This window comes from Hylobates moloch, unplaced genomic scaffold, assembly GCF_009828535.3.
Source record: "Hylobates moloch isolate HMO894 unplaced genomic scaffold, HMol_V3 SCAFFOLD_10, whole genome shotgun sequence".
Taxonomy (NCBI): domain Eukaryota; kingdom Metazoa; phylum Chordata; class Mammalia; order Primates; family Hylobatidae; genus Hylobates; species Hylobates moloch.
The window spans coordinates 7,777,294-7,801,116 of record NW_026652285.1 but is presented as its reverse complement, the minus strand read 5'-3'; the positions used below and the strand labels follow the sequence as shown (position 1 = coordinate 7,801,116).

The window sequence follows — 23,823 nt, the reverse complement described above, 5'->3', positions numbered from 1 at the left end:
TTTAACTTCTTAGAAACTTCTTACTTTTACTATGTTTTGTTTGCTTATAGGATAGTGCAGCTGTCCAGATTCTCTTAGAGATTTGCCAACCTACTGAAGAGGAAAAAGCAAATGGTGTCAATCCAGATAGCTTGTTAAGAAATGTTCAAAGTGTTATTACCACCAGCGCTCCAAATAAGGGAATGGAGGAAAGGGAAGACAATTTGCTCTGTAACCTTCGAGAAGTTCAGTGCCTTATCTGTTGTCTCTTGCACCAAATGTACATTGCAGATCCCAACATTGCTAAGCTTGTTCACTTTCAGGTCGGTTTCCAAAGAATGATGCTTTGTGTTTGAACTTTATTTTTCTTGGGGGCTTTGAATACTATATTAACAGGGATCATTTAGAAACCAGAGAAAACACAAATGATCCATGGGCCTTTGCAATATGGAGAAAAATCCAGATTTTTAGTTGTTTTTTTTTTTAACCTAATGAAATGTTCGATAGTTTAATCTCTATTCTAGTGCATCAGAAAGGTGAAATGCCAGGTTACATATAGGGCACTATAGCCTTCTGAGCAACTTTTACAGAAAGGAAATGAAATCTTTCATTTGTATTTTTATCTGTACTTTTGTAGTTATTTTATTTCTGACTTTTTTCCCGTTTCTTGTTGAGATAGGGTTATCCATGTGAACTTTTGCCTCTGACGGTCGCAGGTATTCCATCTATGCACATCTGTCTAGATTTCATACCTGAGCTTATTGCACAGCCAGAACTTGAAAAACAGGTAATGAGCATTTTGGAGCTTTAGGACAATTGATCTCTCTCTCCAGTCTTACTAGTTACACAAAACATTTTATAATTTTTAATACCTAAAGATGTTCTTGAGAAACATGTAATAACTGGATTTTGTATTGCAGATATTTGCTATCCAGTTGCTTTCTCACTTGTGTATCCAATATGCATTACCAAAGTCACTTAGTGTGGCTCGTTTAGCTGTCAATGTCATGGGAACTTTGTTAACAGGTATGTAGGCAATCAACATCAACAAACATCTGACATAAATTATTATAGTTCCTATATTTTCTGCATTAGTGATGCAATATGTTTTTTCTGTCACTCTGAGACAGTATGATACAATATGTGTTCAGTACTAGTTTAACTTATGCCATCTTTTGAATTCTTCTTTTGAAAACTTCTGTTTACAAATGTGATTTATAGTGTAGTGGGAATGAATAGGTAGGCAAATTGTATTTTTCATTTTGTGAATGAGTATATATAGATTTGCAAATATAAGCTTTCTGTATTTTATAAATGGAAAACAAATACACTTTCAGAATGTAATTGTATCAGTAGATAACAAATGTTCATTTATTACAAATGCTCAGAGTTCCAGAAAAATATCATCATATGTATAAATGAAAGATAAATGTATTAGATGTCTTCATAAGTTCTAAAACATATTCTGGTATTTTAACCACCTTCTGGTTTGTAGAATAAAATGGTTTGCAAATAAACTACTTTAAAATATATGAACTATAATTCAACCCTTTTTTTTTTTTTTTTTTTTTTTTTTTAAGAAGGAGTCTCGCTCTTTCACCTGGGCTGGAGTGCAGTGGCGCAATCTCGGCTCACTGCAGGCTCCGCCGCCTGGGGTTCACGCCATTCTCCTGCCTCAGCCTCCGCATAGCTGTGACTACAGGTGCCCGCCACCTCGCCTGGATAATTTTTTGTATTTTTAGTAGAGACGGGGTTTCACCGTGTTAGCCAGGATGGTCTCGATCTCCTGACCTCGTGATCCACCCGCCTCCGCCTCCCAAAGTACTGAGATTACAGGCGTGAGCCACCGTGCCCGGCCTAATTCAACCTTTAATGTTATGGCATAGTTAACTTAGTATTCTTTCTCATTATAATATTTCCATAATACCCTATTGTTTTTCTTTTCATTGTATTTCCGTCCTGTTATAATTATTTGTAGTGATTAAGAGTTTACACTGCCTGAATTCAATCTCAGCCCCACCACTAACTGGCTTGTGATCTTTAACAAGTTTCTTAACCTCTCTAACTCTTTTTTAAGAGTTTTCTCATATATAAAATGAGTCATAATAGTACGTTGGTCATTCATAAGATTGTAGGAATTCAATGAAATAACATGTAATGTACTTATCGCAAAACTTGTGCATGATAATTTGTATCTTGGATAAAGACTGAGACTACTAGATTGTGAGCTTTCTGAAGACGGGTTGGCTGTGTTTAGAGAACTTCGTATCTCCGGCACAGAGCATAGTTCCCCTTAGTATGTTGTATAAGCTGTGTTGAATTTATATTTGTAAACTAAAACATTGTTTCATTTCTTTCCAACAGTTTTAACACAGGCTAAGCGGTATGCTTTTTTTATGCCAACTCTGCCAAGTTTGGTCTCTTTTTGTCGAGCATTTCCTCCATTGTATGAGGATATTATGTCTTTGCTGATCCAAATAGGGCAAGTTTGTGCCTCTGATGTTGCCACTCAGACAAGAGACATTGATCCAATTATTACACGTAAGTGGTAACTTATTTTCAAGGGTTATCTTAATATCTCAAACAAAAAGGCCAAATTCCTTTCCAAATTTCTTGGCCTTAATGTTTTTTTTCCCTTATGTTGTAGGTCTTCAACAAATAAAGGAGAAACCAAGTGGATGGTCTCAAATCTGTAAAGATTCATCTTATAAAAATGGATCCAGGGACACTGGAAGCATGGATCCTGATGTACAGCTCTGTCACTGTATTGAAAGAACAGTAATTGAAATAATAAATATGAGTGTTAGTGGAATTTAAAACAACAACAAAAAAGAAGCTGTTTGCTGCATATACCCAACATGAATCTGCATATTAGTAACAACTCTAAACTGAATGGGAACAGTAAAGTATTATCTTGGAATCACTAAAACAATTCAACACGAGTATAGTTTAGAACTTTATGACAATTATACTTGCTTGTTTCTGATTGGCACGTCTTTGGATCTACTTTGCTGGTATGTTTCTATTGTAGCAGCTGAGCTTTTTTTTTTCCACTGGGAACACATGTAAGAAACTCATTATTGGAAAGGGAATTTGGCCTTGTATTTAGCTTTTGAAGTGAAGACTGCCATGCCTTTAATTTCTTATAAAAATGAGTCTGTGGGTAGCCCTAGTGTTTATTTTAACGGTGAGCTTGTAACAGAATGTGACAAAGATGCAAAGATGAGAGAGGAAAAAAGGGTAAAGGGAAAGGAGGATTAAGGAAATATTAGGAGTTAAAAACCCAAGTAGAAATCTCAAAGATTTGCAATGCAGGTAATAGTAAGGCAAGTTGGAATTCTAGTTCTCAAGGAAGAGTATTGAGAAGACTTTTAATAAGGCAAGTAGCTTTTGTAAATGATTTCTGTGGAATTACAGATGAGGATTTAAATATTTCACATATTTGCTTCAATTTTTATTAATATATGAAGCCATATGTTTAAAGAGATACTTGAATAATTTGGAATTTTAAGATACTGGTGTAAAAGTGTTTACAGAAACATCTTTGTTCAAAGAAGAACCTGAGAGGAGATCTCATTTAGTTTTATGTTTTAAATTTATTTTTATAATACTTTATTAACTTACCTAATGCTCAGAGGGGGGAAATATGTATCAAATTAAATGAAGGTAGAGCAATAAAACCCACTGGATTAAAGAGCTCTTGGTTTGTCATCAGGATTATAATTCATATCTTACTTTGAGAAGATCTTTGAGTAAGAAAATGCAGTGTTTGAACTTGAGGAAAAGTTAAAATGTAGAAAATACTGTCTTGCTGAAGGATTTTGCAGTCCTCTGTCAGTAACTTCCATTGATTAGGCAGACACATTCAGGTAAACCCTAATCATTAAAAAAAAAAAAATTATCAATGTAGAAAGTAATTCCCTTTTCTCTCTCTGAGATATACCTCAATCACACACTTCCCCATCCCCACTTGAAACAGACCTCTTCACTTGTGTTTTTTTTTTTTTTTTTTTTTTCTGAGGTGGAGTCTCACCCTGTTGCCCAGGCTGGAGTGCAGTGGGATGATCTTGGCTCACTGCAACCTCTGCCACCTGGGTTCAAGGGATTCTCGTGCCTCAACCTCCTGAGTAGCTGGGACTGCAGGCACGCACCACCTGTATTTTTGTATTTTTATTAGAGACGGGGGTTTGCCATGTTGCCCAGGCTGGTCTTGAACTCCTGGCCTCAGGTGATCTGCCCACCTTGGCCTCCCAAAGTGCTGGGATTACAGGTGTGAGCCACCGCACCCAGCCAGACCGCTTCACTTGTAAAAGAAATTAGGCTAATAAGAAGGTGTAGTTTTTGAGAAATGAAATTTAACTTTAGCCTTTTCACTAGTAAATAGTCACATCTCATTTTCTTCCTTTGTAAAGTGGGGTTACTACTGGCCCTACCTCATATTCTATGAGAACGAGTTTGTAGCTGTTTCAAATCATGAATTGCGTAGTATCACTTCTGATAGAATATTTATAACTTTTTATTAGATGCTTAATGTTCAATTAAGTAATTTTGATGTGAAAAATAAAAGTATATGCTTAAAAATAGCATAAGAATTTTCATATTTTTAAACAAGGCAGTTTTGTAGTCCCTTAAAATTAAATACAACTGCTCCTTTTTTTTTTTTTTTTAAACTGAGGCCTTGCGATATTTTGTGTGAATAGATATGCCCTAGGAGTTCAGAAAAAGTTAAAGTATGTTTTCTAACTAAATGCAGTGCACATTCCTGGATCAATATTCAAAGACTGGTCATAACCTGCTGTGTTAAAATAATCACATATACTCTTTTTCATCAGATTTGTTGATGATGTAAATAAAATGTGTAAATATATTAGTAAATGTTAATCTTCATGTATTTTAAGTTAAGGTTATAAAATTTGTCACAATGTGTTTTTTTATTCAAGTGAAAACAGATGTGTGCAGCTATTTTGAATATTGGTTTATAAACATTCATATTCTTTATCATACGAACCTGTAGTTTTTGTGTTTCATTCCACTAGAGTTAACCTGAAGGGAACAGTTCAAGGGACTGTATTCGAGGTATTTATGGCTCCAGGGCCTACGTGTATCCCTTTCTGTTATGCCACATACATTAAATGGCAATGCAAGGTGAGAGCCAGTAGAAACCCTTAGTAATTTAGGAGAGGAAAATGAGAGTAGTTATCCTAGAGCAGTTACTCAAAAGAGTTGATTTTTTTTTTTTTTTTTTTTGAGACGGAGTCTCGCTCTGTCTCCCAGGCTGGAGTGCAGTGGCGCCATCTCGGCTCACTGCAAGCTCCGCCTCCCGGGTTCACGCCATTCTCCTGCCTCAGCCTCCCGAGTAGCTGGGACTACAGGCGCCCGCCAACACGCCCGGCTAATTTTTTGTATTTTTAGTAGAGACGGGGTTTCACCGTGGTCTCGATCTCCCGACCTCGTGATCCGCCTGCCTCGGCCTCCCAAAGTGCTGGGATTACAGGCGTGAGCCACTGCGCCCGGCCAAGAGTTGATGTTTTAAAAATTATAAAAGAGAAATAACAATTTGAAGGTATTTTTAAGGATTTAAAACATTATCCTTCCTTTTATTGTCTTAACAGTAAATTACTCCATATATTTTCACATTACTGAATCCTTAACACCCAGTTTGGGGTTTGCTTTGCCTTTTTTCACTTAACCTTATATGGGATTTTTTCTCGCAAGTTTAATTTTTATAATTTTATTGGCTTCATAATGTATTGAATTCATCTATCATAACTACCTCCATATTACTAGACTGGGAAGTTCATAATTTTTTTCAGTATTACCAATAGGTATTATTGTCAATTGCGGTATCACATTTTCTTTCGTTTAGATTACGTTTTTAGGATAAATATCTGGAGCTCAGATTACTAGGTCAAAGGGTAGAGTTTATTTTTATGACTACAAGTTTTGTCATTTTTGGTAAGATATATCACAATTGACAATGAGGCAAACAAATCAACTAGCCCCTCCTGCTCTTTCTTCCCAGCAAACTCCTTCCCCAAACTAGTTACTTGAATTTGAGAAACAGTATCAGGTTCTGCCTTTTGGGGACATTATTATTTGAGCCAAGTTTAGGTTATACAGATTTTTTTTTTAAAAACATGATTTGGCAAGATCATGATGAACCTCCTTTTCTTTGAGTAAAAGTACTATTGGCAAATAATAAACTGGTCTTAGGAGGGATGGAAAGCGGATAAGCCTTAATGGAAGTAGAAGTGATCTGATACTGGAAACCCTGAGAGCTTGTCTCTGTCTTATTTTAGTATCTGGGAAAGCCTTGAATATATGAAAGATAGATTGTAGCCCGATGTCACAGAGCCTTCTTAAGTTTGGCTCAGCAACCTGGCAATTCCCGCCTCAGTCTTCGCTATCCTGGCTACTGCAAAGCTGGGTAATTTAAATTGAGTGGCACTGATAAATGCTCAAAGAACTTGGCAAAGCTTAAAGATATTTCCTTTCCGCTGGTCTACGGACGTGAAGAATGAGACTTCCAGTTGCCAAGGAATTTGCTGCATAGACTCTCGCTGGTTTCAAAAGTCAAACCGAGACGACTTTCTACTTTAAACAAACACTAGGCATTTGCTGGAGTGGCGACAGCCTTCCGGTGCCGTCGCGTACCTTGAGCCTGTGTGGTTTTTTTTTTTTTTCGGAGACTTCCATTGGATGCCGAAGTCCTCGCCCCCTCACCTCGCGCCGGGATTGGTTGATTCCTGGCCTTGGCGGGTGATTGGTCGAGCTCGCTGGGCTATTGGGCGCTAGGAGTCGAGGGGGCGGGAGGCGGGAATTCGTCTCGGGCTGTGTGGTTGAAGGGTCTGGTGAGTGCTGGAGTCGAGGAAAGATACGGCGGCCCCAAGCCTGCACACCAGGCCGGGGAAGTAGCAGTCCCGTCAGGAAGAGGGAGGAGGAAGGGCTCGTGCCCTTTCTTCTCTTCCAGGGCTCCGCTTTATTTGCTCTCAGAAGTCGGTTTCCTTTTCTTCAGTGAATCGGAGCTCGGAGCGTTGCTTCGGTTTCCCTCCAGACAGGCAAGTCGGAGGGAAGTCAACGGAAAGGGCTTGAGTCCTTCTGCACCGCCTGCGGGCCCATCGGTGGTGACTGGATCACCAGGGCCTCGGGGATCTCAACTGGCTCGGGGAGGAGGGAGATACGGGGCAGAAAACCTGAGGAGGGAGCCTATCCTTACCTCCTTTGAGCGCAGGCCTGTTCTTAGCCCGGGCGCTGCGTTAATTCTTGGCGGGAGGCAGAGGGGTGTGTTTATCCTTTATGCAATGTTTGGGGGAAGCTACCCCATTTTGACACTATTGTTGCCACAGCCGGGGTACAGGACGGGCTGATTTCTAGATTATATCTGAGTAACTAGGCCAGCGTTGAGTTGCTGATTCATATTAAAAGGTTAGATTCCACCATACCTCATTCTCAGAGCTTTACAGATAGAATCGCAAAATGTTAAGAGCTGGAAAATACCCTAGAATAATGGTTCTTCTTTTGGAACACACAAGCAGTGGTGAATGTTCTTATTGGCTTCATAATCTACTGAATTGCTATTTTAACCATCTCTTCGTCCCCAGATTGAATTTACAGTTTTTTCCCACGACCGCAAATAATTCCGTATTTAATAACAATGCATGTAATTTCCCCCGCTATTTTGATTTCCTTGAGATATATTTACGGGAAGACAAATCTATGGACGTTTTCTTCAGAAAAATGCAACCATGTACAGAAACTTATGCTTGCAATTTCAAGAGGTCATTGTCTCTGAATTACATCCGTGGATGCTAGGTTAAGAAAAGTGGTTTAGAAGAGGTGAGGATTAAAGTGATCCTCATCTGTGTCAGATCCTGGGTTAGGTACATTCTACCCTGGCTAATTTTCATAAAAACCCTGTCAGGTAAGTAGTATTTCAATTCCATATGTGGAGAAACAAGCTCTGAGAAGTTAAGTGATTCACACAGTGGAATTCAAACTTAGGATTGCCTTACTCCAAAGCCCATCCTGTTTCTGTAATACTCTACTGACCTTCAAATAACATTTTTGAGTGCCTACTATGTGCCAAGGCATTCTCTTTCTTACAACAGCCTTTAAATTAAATTAGGGGTTATCACAGGTAAGGATCTTAGACTAGAGAAGTAAAAAGATATGTCAAAGATAACATATCTGAGTCAAAGATAACATACCAGGCACTGTACCAAAACCTGGTATAGAACCTATGCTTCCTGACTTCTGGTCCACAGCTTTTTTCTTCTAACTGGAGGACTGCAGAAAGGGGTAACACAAAGGGGAAGAACGGGAGAAAGAGTGGTGCTACGGAGTTGTACAGAGGGAGTCCTCAGGAACTTACTTGTTTCTGTAGGTTGATTACATCTGATCTAACTGTTACAAGATCTCATGTTTAATCTGGTATGTACTTTAGCATATTTGCACATTATTTCACTTAATCATTACCACAATCCTATGGGGTACATGCAGTCACTGTGGCGTAGAGAAGGTAACTAACTTTACCAAAGTCACACAACTAATACCTGGCAGAGTGAAGGATACAAATCTAGATTTGTTAGACTCTAAGACATGCTCTTGACCACTGTGATTTATAAGACTAGGACATTATTTTGTTTCCATTTGTTTTGTTTATACTTTTATTAATTCCGGTTTTTATTTCCAGATTTCTTAGTTTTGTTCCCTGCTTTTCTTTGAAAGGCATGTCTCAATATTTGCCATTTTCATTTCTGTTGTAGTTAGGAATCTGAAATAAGCAGGAAAGCACTATGTCTTCAATGTGGTCTGAATATACAATTGGCGGGGTGAAGATTTACTTTCCTTATAAAGCTTACCCGTCACAGCTTGCTATGATGAATTCTGTAAGTATTTTTATTAAGCTATAGATACTTATGACCCATAAAGTACATTGAGTATGTGACTGCATTCATATTCTCAGTAAATGGAGAATCTTTTCTGGGTTCACTTGGAAGAACATCTAACCTCTGGGAAACTACTGATTGCAGCTAAACTGTATATATCTGTGGTTAAGGCAAAGAAGAACATTCTGAAAAATGTTCTCAGCTCATTTGGAATTTCTGTACTTTTAATGAAAAACTGCTTTCTATAGAGTATTTACTATCTTTTACACAGAATACTATTTTTCTCACCATTGTTTTTTTTGGATCATGTAGAAAATTAACATACAAATTTGAGTAAACCAGCTTTCCAGTTTTGTTAAATCTATTTTGCCATATGTACTTCATATCTTATTTACTGGTAACAAGATTATTAGTATCCTGGATTTGTTCTTTTCCTTTCCTAGCCATGTTTCTATACTTTTATTACATATCTATGTCTCCATAAACAATATAGAATATTATTTTACATATTTTAAACTGTGCATTGATGTGATACTGTACCTTGTCTTTCATGCAGAACTTGAGTTTTTTAACTTAGCATTATTTTTAATGTATAGTCCTGTTGATTCTTTTTGTTTGTTTGTTTTTTTGAGACAGAGTCTCGCTCTGTCACCCAGGCTGGAGTGCAGTGGCACGATCTTGGCTCACTGCAATCTCCGCCTCCCGGGTTCACGCCATTCTCCTGCCTCAGCCTCCCGAGTAGCTGGGACTACAGGCGCCCGCCACCATGGCCAGCAAATTTTTTTGTATTTTTAGTAGAGACGGAGTTTCACCGTGTTAGCCAGGATGGTCTCGATCTCCTGACCTCGTGATCCGCCTGCCTCAGTCTCCCAAAGTGCTGGGATTACAGGCGTGAGCCACCGCCCCCAGCCAGCCCTGTTGATTCTTAATCCATTTTAATTGTTGTATAAATTCCATTGGATGAATATACCAGAATTTATCTGTCCATTTTCTTATTGGTAGACATTTAGGTTGTTTACATTCTTTTGCAATTACAAACAATGCTGCTGTGAACTTTCTTTTTTCTTCTTTTTTTGAGACAGCGTCTCACTCTGTCGCCCAGATTGAAGTGCAGCGGTGTGATCTTGGCTCACTGCAACCCCTGCCTCCCAGGCTGAAGCTATTCTCCTGCCTCAGCCTCCCCAGTAGCTGGGATTACAGGGATGCGCCACCACGCCCAGCTAATTTTTGTATTTTTAGTAGAGATGGGTTTTCACCGTGTTGGCCAGGCTGGTCTCGAACTCCTGACCTCAAATGATCCACCTGCCTTGACCTCCCAAAGTGCTGGGATTACAAGTGTGAGCCACTGCGCCTGGCTGCTGCTGTGAACTTTCTTATGCATGTTTCCTTGTGTTCATGTGGGAAAGGTTTTGGGTGTACAGATAGAACTGGACTTGCTGGACCTGGGCATCTTCACTTTATAAGAAATTGTTTATTTCTCTACCAAGTAATTGTAACAATTTGTACTCTCATTAGCAGTATCCTTCATTAAGTTTTCATCAAAGATATTGATAGGTAGTAATGTATTCTGGTTTTACAGAAATCATTGATTCTTGCATGATTCTGGCACAGATTGCTCTTTTCTTCTCTTGTGCTTGATATTTTGTTAAGATAATCTTAGGGAGAGGTGTAAAGGAATACAGTTTGGATTTAACTAAATACGTGTTCCTTCTGCTATTGTTGTGTTCCCTGGAGTGCAATCTCACTTCTCCTTGCTGTTCTATTTATACTTCAGATGGAGAGAGACCTTTATAAAGTTAATATGTTTATTAATCTTTTTCATTGGTTTCTGTGTTCATAGATTCTCAGAGGATTAAATAGTAAGCAACATTGTTTGTTGGAGAGTCCCACAGGAAGTGGAAAAAGCTTAGCCTTACTTTGTTCTGCTTTAGCATGGCAACAATCTCTTAGTGGTAAGTAGTTGCTTGATATCTTCAGGTTGCTTACTGGGATCTGAAAAAATACAATACAGTATTCTTTATCCAGACTGGTTCAGCCATGCTGTCACTAACTTAAATATTCGTTTAAAGATGTTTCTTTCAAATAAGTTATAAATCTTCCAAAAGAGTTTCAATATAGCAAAATGTGTTTAAGTAATGCTAAAATAGTATTGAACATAATTTAGTCTTTTGATGAGTCGGAAAATACATAAAGACTTGGCAGCCTGGGCAACATAGTGATACCCCATCTCTACAAAAATTGACAATCAATTAGCCAGGCATGGTGATGTACACTTGTAGTCCCAGCTACTTGGGAGACTGAGGTGGTAGGATCGCTTGAGCCCAGGAGGTCGAGGTTGCAGAGAGCTGTGATTGTGCACTCCAGCCTGGGTGACAGAAAACAAACAAACAAAGTTTTGGATGCTTAGAGTTATCATTATGAAAATAATTAGATGATAATTTGTATGTAAAAGATGCAAGAGATGGGCTGTCATGATGCTATAACACATACTAATTGCTTTTTTGGGGGGGGGGGAATTCTTTAATATATTTGCTTACCTGTTCCTTTCTCATAACATTAGCACATGGAATATATAAAAAAGAATACATTCTAGTTGATCTTTCTACTTGTTTAAATGCCAGATAAACAGAAATTTAGTATAATATTGTTTGTATGAATTTATATTACTTCTCACTACTTTTCCTTTTTTTTTTTTTTTTTTGAGTGGAGTCACCCAGGATGGAGCATAGTGATGTGATCATAGCTCACTGTAACCTCAAACTCCCGGGCTCAAGTGATTCTCCTGCTTCAGCCTCTTAAGTAGTTGGGATTACAGGCATGAGCCACCAGGCCAAGCTATTTTTACTTTGTTTGCTAACAAATGCCTATTAATATTTACTTTCATGAAAGACTATATAAACTACATAATGAATCAGAAATATATTGGATACATTTTAGTTACATTAGATGGCTTTAACCTAAAGGTATTAGGAGAATTTGAGGTTAAACATGGTATGTGTATGTATGTATGTGTGTGTATATAGGTATATATATATATATATAATATACATTTTTAAAATGAAATGTTTGTTACTAATAAGAGTATATTAAGGCTGAGCACAGTGGCTCACGCCTGTAATCCCAGCACTTTGGGAGGCCAAGGCAGGTGGATCACTTGAGGTTGGAAGTTTGAGACCAGCCGGACCAACGTGGAGAAACTCCATCTCTACTAAAAATACAAAATTAGCCAGGCGAGGTAGCCTGTGCCTGTAATCCCAGCTACTCGAGAGGCTGAGGCAGGAGAATCCTTGAACCTGGGAGGTGGAGGTTACAGTGAGCCGAGATTGCGCCACTGCACTTCAGCCTGGGCAACAGGAGCGAAACTCTGTCTCAAAAAAAAAAAAAAGAAAAGTAAATATTTCATAAGCTTTTGGTTCATTTTGATTCTCACTGATGTTAATTTTGGGAAAAATGAGTTTATCGGTACTAACTTCAGGTCTTAATGGCAGATGTCTGGAAAACAGAATTAGGAATATTTATATGGTACAAATGGGAAAACAATGTCAATACTGATTATTTTTAAAAATAAATTATTTAACTTTTTTGGGGGTATATGAATTGTACATTTGTATACAATGTAGGCACACAATGTAAACTTATTACAATTTGGTATTATATTTAGGCACTAAAATTACCTATTTTGTTGATTCAAATATTGACCTTAAAATGTATTTTGATGCAAGTATCAGAATTAATACATCAAAAAACATGTTTCTATTTGAAATATAAGTATCATGTGGGGAATGATTTAACCCTTATGTGTTAGATTATTATTTAATATACTGAACTTTCAAATTCTTCATTTAGGGAAAGAGTAGTAATTAAGAATATACTTTAGGTCCTTGTTTCAATCCGTTCTTGAATTTTAGATAAATCTTAATATAAATGAATACTTGAGTAGTTGTACTTTTATTACATTATTAATCTTAGATTATTAGATTTTTACAGATTACATAAATGGGTGATAATTTCCCTATAAATGTTTTTGTTTTTGTTTTTGAAACAGAATCTTGCTTTGTTGCCTAGGCTGGAGTGCAGTGGCACGATCTCGGCTCATTGCTACCTCTGCCTCCCAGGTTCAAGCAATTCTTCTGCCTCAGCCTCCTGAGTAGCTGGTATTACAGGCGTGCACCACCTCGCCTGGCTAATTTTTGTGTTTTTAGTAGAGACAGGGTTTTACCATACTGGCCAGGCTGGTCTCGAACTCCTGACTTCAACTGATGTGCCCGCCTTGGCCTCCCAAAGTGCTAGGATAACAGGCGTGAGCCACTGTGTCTGACAAAACATTTTTGGCTTATTTCTCTCCTGTCCTAATTTGATGCTGCAGATAAAGTGACCAGCTTGTCCAGGTTTTCCAGGTACCTTCCTGGTGTTAGCCCTAAAAATCTTGTATCTTAGGAAACCTCCCAATCCTGGGTGAACTGGGCTGGTTACTTACCCTAGCTGCAGAGAATGATTAATATTTATTTAATTAGATATATTATAAATAGAGGTTCTTTCATTTTTAGGGAAGGCAGCAGATGAGGGCGTAAGTGAAAAAGCTGAAGTACCATTGTCATGTTGTTGTACATGCCATTCAAAGGATTTTACAAACAATGACATGAACCAAGGAACTTCACGTCATTTCAACTATCCAAGCACACCACCTTCTGAAAGAAATGGCACTTCATCAGCTTGTCAAGGTAGTTTATATTTTGCCTGGGTCAGTTGATATCTGTAATAAGAGTCTTAATTATCACTGTTGTAAGCCCTAATTTATATAAGTTTGGTTAGCATAACTGAGTATATATCTCTATCTAGTTTCTATGGAATTATTTTAAAATAACATAGAGTGGTCAAAAATCCTTAGACGTTTTTAAATTCTTGGTTTGACTTTTAATTTATTGAGACATTTTGTTGGCCTAAATAATTTTTTAACGAAGGCAAGGCATAATAAATGATTTTCCAAAATTGATGTTATTTGTAGCCAGTATTGTTAACTGTATGTTAGAATTCTATAAAACAATGTTTGTATCCTGAGATAAAATCTAATTAGCCTCATTGATTCATTCTTGATAAGTTTGCCTGGCCTTCTGAGGCCAGTATCCTACATGAGAATCAGGTATGTTTATGTGTGATCTTTAAATAATTTTTACTAATTTTAGATAAATATATTAAGAGTAATGTAAGATTATTAATAATATATTTAAAAAATATTTCTCCTGCTTTTGGCTGTATAGAAAGGATAGACTATTATTTACCTAAGAAACCTAGAGAACATCCTGGACACTTTGCTCTTTCTTATTTCTTGATGTACATCTCCATATCCATTGGTACCTCCATAGTCCAAACTACCATTTCTTGTTTAGAGCATCCATTAACCCTTTCTTCTGCTTTTACTCATTTTATTCCTTTACCAGTCACCAGCAGGGAGACAGAGGTTGCCATGTTTGACTTAAGTCAAAACAAACAGTATCCATTTCCTAAAATCAAGGATGGAGTCAGCTTCCTCTGAAGCACATAACTATACAGAGGAGGGTAGATGATTGAACTTCTGGTAGAAATGAGGAAAGAGAAGTGGAATAGTTGTTAAATAGGTGACCAATAGTGTTGTCTACATTGTTTCGATTTTGGTCTTTTGGATTTCTTTCCTTTCCTTCAATTATTTATGCTTTCTCCTTCCTCAGAGCCTTTGCTTCTATTAGTGTCTCTTCTGAGCAAAGTTCCATCTTCAACTTATTATCCTTTTCTTCCTCAGTTTACATGTGACTTCCTTGGGGTATCCATCACTGATTTTTCTGTCAGAGTAGATTTGATTTCCCTATTATAGTCTGTCTTCTCATTGTGTACCTTTCCTTTATAGCACTTGTTACATTTTGTATTATATGTGTCTGTCTAAATCTTTTATTAATCTCTGCTTCCTTGGCAGACTATACTTCGTGAGGTTAGGAATGTTGTCAATTTGCTTACCATTGTATCCCTAGAACTCTAGCAGGGTGCCTGGCATATGGTAGATGCTAGATAAATATTTGTTGTTAGGAATGAATGGGATTAATTTTCAGCTAATTATAGGAATTCTGGTATATAATATTTATATACAACCTTTTAAAAACAGCTTTATTGAGGTTTACTTGACATAACAAATTGCAATATATATTTAAATGTTACACTTTTTTTTTTTTTGAGACAGAATCTCGCTCTGTTGCCCAGGCTGGAGTGCAGTGGTATGATCTCGGCTCACTGCAACCTTCACCTCCTGGTTTCGAGCAATTCCTCTGCCTCAGCCTCCCAAGTAATTGGGATTACAGGCGCCTGCCACCACGCCCAGCTAGTTTTTTGTATTTTTAGTAGGGACAGGGTTTTACCATGTTGGCCAGGCTGGTTTTGACCTCCTGACCTCAAGTGACCCACCCGCCTCGGCCTCCCAGGGTGCTGGGATTATAGGCGTGAGCCACCGCGCCCAGCCTAAATGGTACACTTTGATACATTTTGACATATGTACCTCCATGAAACTTTCACCAGGATCAAGATAGTGAACATACACACCAAACCCATATTCACTTTCTCCAAAGGTTTTTAAACATGCTCACTTTCCCCAAAAGTTTTCTCATGGACCTTTGTTATCCCTCCTTCCCACCCCTCCATAACTCACCTCCCCAACCAACCACCTGTCTGCTTTTTGTTACTATAGATTAGTTTGCATTTTCTGTAGTTTATATAAATGGATTCATACAGGATGTGTACTTATTTTGTCTGGCTTCTTTCACTTACGACAATTATTTTGAGATTCCTCTATGTTGTTGCATATATTAATAGTTTGTTTCTTTATATTTCTGAGTAATAGTGCATGGATATACTACAAATTGGTTATCTAATTAGCTGTTTATGTATATTTGGGTTATTGCTAGTTCTGGGCTATTACAAAGACAGATACTAGGAACATTTGCGTCTACACCTTTGTATGGATGTATGTTTTCATTTCTCTTGGGTGAATACAATACTAGGAGCAGAATGACCAGATTGCTTTGTAGGTGTGTATGTTTTAACTTTTTTTTTTGAGACAGAGTCATTCTTGCCCAGGCTGGAATTCAGTGGCACGATCTCGGCTCACTGCAAACTCTGCCTCTTGGGTTCAAGCGATTCTCCTGCCTCAGCCTCCCAAGTAGCTGAGATTACAGGAATGTGCCACCACACCTGGCTAATTTTTGTATTTTTAGTAGAGATGGGGTTTCACCACATTGGTCAGGCTGGTCCCGAACTCCTGACCTCAAGTAATCTGCCCATCTGGGCCTCACAAAGTGTTGGGATTACAGGCGTGAGCCACCGTGCCCGGACAACTTTTTAAGAAATTTCCTAACTGTTTCATGAAGTGGTCATACCATTTTACATTCCCATCAGCAGTTATGAGAGTTCCAGTTTCTTCACTTCCTTGTGAACACTTGGTATTGTCAGTCCTTTTAATTTTAGCCATTCTTTTTTTTTTTTTTTTTTTTGAGATAGGGTTTCATTCTGTTGCCCAGACTGGGTGCAGTACTATGATCTTGGCTCACTTGGCTCATTGCAACCCCTGCCTCCCAGGGTCCAGTGATCCTCACACTTCAGACTCCTGAGTAGCTGGGACTACAGGCATGCACCGCCACACCTGGCTAATTTTTGTAGTTTTTGTTGGTTTTACCATGTCCCCCAGGCTTGTCTTGAACTCCTGGGCTCAAGTTATCTGCCTTCTTTGGCCTCCCAAAGCACTGGGATTATAGGCATGAGCCACCATACCTGGCCTTAATTTTAGCAACTCTAATAGGCATGTGGCGGTATCTCATTGTGGTTTTAATTTCATTTCCCATATTTTCATGTTCTTATTAGCTATCCATGTATCTTGTTTGGTGATATGTCTGTTCAAATAATTGCCTATTTTTTATTAGTTTGTTTTCTTATTGTTAAATTTTGAGACTTCTTTAAACATTTTTAATACAAGTCTTTGATCAGATAGAATTTTAGGTTTACATTTAGGTCTAAGATCCGTTTTGAGTTAATGTGTGTATATGGTGCAAGGTATGGATTCAAGTTCATTTTTTTGCATGTGGATATCCAGTTGTTCAGCACCATATATGAAAAATGATTATCCATATGTACACAACTTGATTTTGACATTACTGTGAGTCAGTGTTATTTAGAATAGTCTAAATGGGAAAAATCAAGGTTGTATTCTGCTACCCTCTTTATATTTGTAAGTAAATCCTTTAATCTGTAACCTAAATATAGAAAAATGCAAATCCTAAGTATATAGCTTGATGAATTTTCACTGTCGTAATTACTACATAGATTAAAAAAAAAAGACATTACCGACACCCCAGAGGCCCTCCTCATCTTCTTTTTCAGTCACTGTCCCTTCTTTCCGTAGGTAATTCTTGTCCTCCTGTGACCACTGATGAGTTTTGCCTTTTTATAGAAATAGAGTGAAACTCTGTCTCAAAAAAAAAAAAAAGAAATGGAATTATATATGTAATCTTGTATCTGTCTTTTGCTTAATATTGTATTTGTGAGATTCATTCATGCTGATGCATATAGTAGTACTTCTTGTTTCTGTGTATTATTTCCTTGTATGAATATACCACAGTTTATTAATCTGTTCTACAGTTGTTAGGCATTGGGTTGTTTTCAGTATTGTTTAACAGTGCTGTTATGAACATTCTTGTTCAAAGGCTGTGAATAGGTAAGTATTGTCTATAGACACATACCTGGTCATAGTATATACGTATGTTCAGCTACAGTAGATACTGACAACATTTTCTAAAGTGGTTGAATCAATTTATGCATCCCCGGTCAGATCCCTCCAACCCCTGCAGCAGTATATGAAAGTTGTTCACCATTTTTGTTAATACTTGATATTTATAGTTTAAAAAAAATGTTAGTCATTCTTGTGTACGTGTGGTATTCTCATTGGGTTTTAGTTAGTATTTCTCTGGTGACTTCATCTGTTTATTGGTCATTTGGATACCCTCTTTAGTGAATTGCCTAATCAAGTTGTTTGCCATTTTTCTTTTGTTTTTTATTTGAGGTGGGGTCTCACTCTGTCGCTCAGGCTGGAGTGCAGTGGTGCGATCTCAACTCACTGCACCTGCCACCTCCCAGGCTCAAGCAATTCTCCTGCCTCAACCTCCTGAGTAGCTGGGATTACAGGCACCTGCCGCCACGCCCGGCTGATCTGTGTATTTTTAGTAGAAATGAGGTTTCAGCATGTTGGCCAGGCTGATCTCGAACTCCTGGCCTCAAATGATCACTCACCTCAGCCTCCCAAAGTGCTTGGATTACAGGTGTGAGCCACCGTGCCCAGCCTCCATTTTTCTATTGGGTATTTTTTAGGTTTCTTGAAGATTTTAAAAAACATAATCAGGAGATATCTTCTTTCTTTTTAACTTTGTGTCGTAAAGATTTTACCCCTTTGATGAACTGCCTTTAAACTCCATTGCTATCAAGACCAGGAAGATAAGCCTTTTTGTATGTGATGATAATATGATTTTTATTTTTATGAATTGGGGTTACCCTTATTTGGCACATGGCAGTTCAGTTTTCTAAAACTAAATGATCATTTTGGGTGGACATTCCCTACCCTCTTAATAGGCCCATGTCAGTTTGCCCCTTATTTATTTGGGACAGAGTTTCTCCACAGTGGCACTATTAACATTTGTTGTAGGAGCTCTCCCTTGTGAGATTTAGCAATACCCCTGGCCTTTATGCACTGGATGCTAGTAGTATTTCCACCTCTGCTCTTTTTGTGACAACCAAAAATGTCTCCAGACATTGCCCAGTATGCCTGGGATGAGAAGTGGTGGTGTTAAAATTGGCCCGGTTGAGAATCACTGATCTAGGTTTATTTTGTGGCTATTTTACTGTTTGCGTGGACATGCAGAGCTCAAAATTACCTGTCTTATCTAAAATATATTTGGAAATGCAAAGGACTAAGGATAGCCAGGATGCTTTTGAAGAAGCAGTTTAAGGTGAGAGATTTGATCCACCAAATATACTGATTTATTGTATGTAAATATAGAGTAATTAAGACAGACTGAGGTTAGCACAGTGATAGACCCATATAAAAGTATAGAGAACCCTAATTCGGTCCCACATGTATCCAGAAACTTGATATTTTTATAGAAGTGCCCCTACAGCTTGTAGGGAAAAGGAAGAACTTGAGTGGTGCTGGGCCTATTAGATGTCTATATGGAAAAAATTGAAATTGGAGCCCTACTTTATACCATATACAAAAACCCATTCAAGGTAGATTAAAGACCTACTTCTGAAAGGCAAAACTGTTAGGATTTTTAGAGTATAGTGGTTTTCAAACTGTGTTTCTAAGAACCTTATAAAGAAAACATGACTCATAAGGGAAGGGGGAAAGTGGCTCAGGGAAGTTCTGGGTCTTTCATCCCTATTTTGGAAATTTTAAGCAACATTTCTTTTTTTGAGATGGAGTCTCGTTCTGTCACCTAGGCTGGAGTGCAGTGGCGCGATCTTGGCTCACTGCAACCTCTGCCTCCTGGATTCAAGTGATCTCCTGCCTCAGCCTCCCAAGTAGCTGGGATTACAGGCATGCACCACCATGCTAGCTAATTTTTGTATTTTTAGTAGAGATGGGCTTTCGTCACGTTGGCCAGGCTGGTCTCAAACTCCTGGCCTCAGGTGATCCACCTGCCTCAGCCTCCCAAAGTGCTGGGATTACAGGTGTGAGCCACCATGCCCAGCTGCAACATTTCTTTAAATAGTCCTACACTTTAGAAAAAACTTGAAAATCAGTGCTATGTGGCATAGGTTCATTTCTGAGTTTATGTAATCTCAAGCTTTCTTTTTTTTTTTTGGAGACAGAGTCTTGTTCTGTTGCCCGGGCTGGAGTGCATGGCGCGATCTCAGCTCACTGCAACCTCTGCCTCCCAGGTTCAAGAGATTCTCATGCCTCAACCTCCCGAGTAGCTGGGATTATAGGCCTGCACTACCATGCACAGCTAATTTTCGTATTTTTAATAGAGATGGGATTTTGCCATGTTGCCCAGGCAGGTCTTGAACTCCTAGGCTCAAGTTATCCACTCGCCTCAGCCTTCCAAAGTGCTGGGATTAAAGGCGTGAGCCACTGGGGCCGGCCTCAAATTTGTGTTTTGAAAACAGTATTGGACCTGCTCATGTAGGTCTTTCTCTGCTGTAAATCCTTTAGGGCCAAGGGTTCTCTTTTTCACTGTTTTTCCATGGTCTCTGGCCGTGGGATAGACTCAATGTAATAAATGATTGTTGGCTGGGCGTGGTGGCTCACGCCTGTAATCCCAGCACTTTGGTAGGCTAGGCGGGTGGATCACCTGAGGTCAGGAGTTCGAGACCAGCCTGACCAACATGGAGAAACCCCGTCTCTACTAAAAATACAAAATCAGCCAGGCGTGGTGGCGCATGCCTGTAATCCCAGCTACTCAAGTGGCTGAGGCAGGAGAATCGCTTGAACCAAGGAGGTGGAGGTTGTGGTGAGCTGAGATCACACCATTGCACTTCAGCCTCGGCAACAAGAGGAAAACTCCATCTCAAAACTTCCTTGAGACGGAGTCTCGCTCTGTCGCCCAGGCTGGAGCGCAGTGGCGCAATCTCGGCTCACTGCAAGCTCCGCCTCCCGGGTTCACGCCATTCTCCTGCCTCAGCCTCTCCGAGTAGCTGGGACTACAGGCGCCTGCCACCACGCCCGGCTAATTTTTTGTATTTTTTTAGTAGAGACGCGGTTTCACCGTGGTCTCAATCTCCTGACCTCGTGATCTGCCCGCCTCGGCCTCCCAAAGTGCTGGGATTACAAGCGTGAGCCACCGCGCCCGGCCTAAAAAGATTGTTAAAAAAGATTGTTAAATTAATTCAAGCCATGGGAGTGGAGAGAATGCTTGGAGAGAAGCAAAGAGGAAGGAGGGTACCTTTAAGAATATTTATATTTAGGAAAAGGGAAAAATCAATGTATGAGAATAGTTAAGAGCAGTGTTACAGACATTAAGGAAGAAGCAAATGTGTTTGCTATGTTCCAAGAAGACAGTGTTGGCTGTATGCCTAAGAGGTTACATGTATGGACGTTGGAGTCACACAGCAGGATTCAGTCACATCCAAGCTCTAGCATTTAATAACTATATGATACTAGGCAAGCTACCGGACTTTTAAAAACCTAGTGTTCACATTTGTAAGATTGGGATAATTAATGTTATTTGGTGATTAAGAGGTCCTTGATGACCTTGAGAAGGAGCTTTCAGGATTATGGGATTAAAAGACAGACTATATGAGCTTGATTCTGTAATCAATGGTTTTGCTCTAAAGAACGTGGAGAAACTTAGTAGGAAAGTTTCTCTTTAAAGAAACTGTAAAGAAAGATTTTTACAGACATGAAATATATTTTCTTCAGAGATCCTTGCAGTTATACATTTTAAATCATGTTATTGGGAGTAGTCTACAAGTACATAAAGCGATTTAAAAAATCAAATTGGACTCTTCCTGTTGAAAGCATATTTCTCAAAATCTTTGGTAAAGTAAACTGAATGGTAGAGAAGTGCTTTTTAAACATGTTTAAGTTTCATGTTTTAGATTATGGTATGAAATTTCTAGAAATAAACCTTACATCCTGGTTCCAATTTTCTTCTAGAAAAATTGCCTACATGTAAGTTATTTATGCTATTTTTTTTTATTACTTATATAAGACTCCCCTGAAAAAACCACTCTGGCTGCAAAGTTATCTGCTAAGAAACAGGCATCCATATACAGAGATGAAAATGATGATTTTCAAGTAGAGAAGAAAAGAATTCGACCCTTAGAAACTACACAGCAGGTAAACAGAGTTTATTGGCAGTAAATAACCCAGTTAGTTACAGCTGAACATGGTAGTCAAGTATCAAGTTTTTAATGCACTTGTGGAGATTAGTTGGGTCATGTGACAGCCATAAATTAAATGGTAATTTGTTGTAATTTCATTTTGCAGAGTTACTTGTTACAAAGGAGTTTGTTATTATAGCAGATTATTCACAGTAACATGTTGTTCAAGTGAAACTGCATGGTGTTTCTTATATATGAGGAATTTGATAGTAAAATATTTACTTAAGGCATATCTTAGTGATATACTGCTTTGTACTTTTTAACTCCTCCATTGTTTTTATCTTAAAATAGCATTTTCTTTTGGCTAAAATACTTTTGATATGATTATTCATGTTATGGATATCTTGGAATTGATAGTTTTAATGTAATGACAAGATGTATTCTTACTGAGTTTTTAAGATTGATACATGATAAAATATGTGTATTTCTTTCTAAAAATTACTAAAAGGCTTGAATTACCAGATATTTTAAATGAAATTTGGATGCAGATGAACACAATATTTTCTCAGAATTCATGGCAGTGAGATAGGAAGGCTGGGATTTTAATAGATTTAGTTACAAATAAAAAAGATAATTACTAGGCTGAATACAGTGGCTCACGACTGTAATCCCAGCACTCTGGGAGGCTGAGGTGGGAGGATCTCTTGAGTCCAGCAGTTTGAGACCAGCCTGGGTGACATAGCAAGGCTCCTGTCTCCACAAAAAAAATAAAAAAAAAGAGCAGGATGTGGTGGCATGAGCCCTACAGGCTCATCAGACACGTAGCCCTACAGACTACTTTCCAGCTACTTGGGAGGCTGAGGTAGGAGGATTGCTCAAGCCTAGGAGTTCAAGGCTGTGGTGAGCTAAGATCATGCAATTATGCTTCGACCTTGGTGACAGAGCAAGACCCTGTCTCTAAAAAATAAATAAATAAAAACATAAAATAAAAAAATTATTAATTAGGATGTTATTTGTAGGTAAGTAACTGGGTACTTTTAACTGAGTATACTCAAGGTTCTTGCATTCTTATGTAGTTTAACTGTTCCACTCACAATCTTTATAAATTTCTATAATTCAGCCTTGTTTTTAGAAATAGAATGAACTAGTTTATTTTTATCAAAGTACCAATGACAAATGAAGTGTGAACCTATAGAGATTTCCCCCTGACAAAATGTGTACATAGAGTTGCATGTCATCAGGTAGGGCTCAACATAAAACATTTATTCCCTCACTTCACTGGTTCTCATTTCATTTTTGGCGGGAATGAGATTATCAATAGAAATGCTTTTCTCCCCAATTATATAGTGAATAGATCTTTCACAAGTAGGAAAAGCATGGATACAGTTTGGAAAGAAAACTTAGTGGTGTTTGTAAAAGAAATTTCATCAAAGAACTTGGTTTATCAAATATCTAGTAAGTAACAGTGATAATAGTAATCGAGTAATTTATTCCATCTTGTAGGAAATCATGACTGTTTACATTAAAAGTTTTATTCTGAGTTCTTTTCAATGTAGAATTATGCTTAAATTTTGATTTACTTTTATTTTCCAATTAGATATATGATTGGACTTTCCAATATTACTATATTTGATGTCCATATGATGGGACTATTTTATGAGAAGTTCATTTTACAGTACTCTAATTTTGGTACATTGCTAATTAAAGATAGTTTGGCTAAGATTCATGAGTCATTACTATGTTCTATTTCCTTTAAGTGTTGTGATGAGGTGCTTATTTGCGTTTTTAAAATTTGTTTTAGTATTGCCTGTTAGAAATAGTCTTTTTTTGGAGGCAGGAAAAAAATACATAGAGCTGTTTTGGCCTTTGAGAACAACTAGCCAGTTAAACTTCTAGTTCACCTTAAACTTCATTTTTGTTCTGTGTTTACAGATTAGAAAACGTCATTGCGTTGGAACAGAAGTACACAATTTGGATGCAAAAGTTGATTCAGGAAATACTGTAAAACTCAACTCTGCACTGGGAAAGATAAACTCCTTTTCGCCACAGAAAGTATGTATTAGTGCCATTGTTCAGTTTTAAAGAAGGAAAATATGGAATTTTCTAAACCAATTTTGACAAAAGAGGA

The 23,823-nt window shown here is 38.1% G+C and overlaps 2 protein-coding genes across 6 annotated transcripts in view; both read left to right on the top strand.

Annotated features, from left to right (window-relative positions):
- Positions 1 to 4,982, top strand: part of INTS2 (integrator complex subunit 2) — a 79,541-nt gene extending 74,559 nt beyond the window's left edge. For all 5 annotated transcript variants that reach the window (XM_058445812.1, XM_032162882.2, XM_032162883.2 and 2 more), the window contains exons 21-25: positions 51 to 302; positions 659 to 766; positions 900 to 1,005; positions 2,344 to 2,520; positions 2,627 to 4,982. In XM_058445812.1, coding sequence (XP_058301795.1) covers positions 51 to 302; positions 659 to 766; positions 900 to 1,005; positions 2,344 to 2,520; positions 2,627 to 2,796 — 813 coding nt within the window. In that variant the 3' untranslated portion in view covers positions 2,797 to 4,982. The remainder of the gene's footprint in view (positions 1 to 50; positions 303 to 658; positions 767 to 899; positions 1,006 to 2,343; positions 2,521 to 2,626) is intronic.
- A 1,841-nt stretch (positions 4,983 to 6,823) lies between these two features.
- The window catches only part of BRIP1 (BRCA1 interacting helicase 1), a 190,826-nt gene continuing 173,826 nt past the window's right edge, over positions 6,824 to 23,823 (top strand). Inside the window, exons 1-6 of the mRNA XM_058445351.1 lie at positions 6,824 to 7,037; positions 8,745 to 8,867; positions 10,708 to 10,819; positions 13,415 to 13,588; positions 21,584 to 21,711; positions 23,628 to 23,747. Coding sequence (XP_058301334.1) covers positions 8,775 to 8,867; positions 10,708 to 10,819; positions 13,415 to 13,588; positions 21,584 to 21,711; positions 23,628 to 23,747 — 627 coding nt within the window. The 5' untranslated portion in view covers positions 6,824 to 7,037; positions 8,745 to 8,774. The remainder of the gene's footprint in view (positions 7,038 to 8,744; positions 8,868 to 10,707; positions 10,820 to 13,414; positions 13,589 to 21,583; positions 21,712 to 23,627; positions 23,748 to 23,823) is intronic.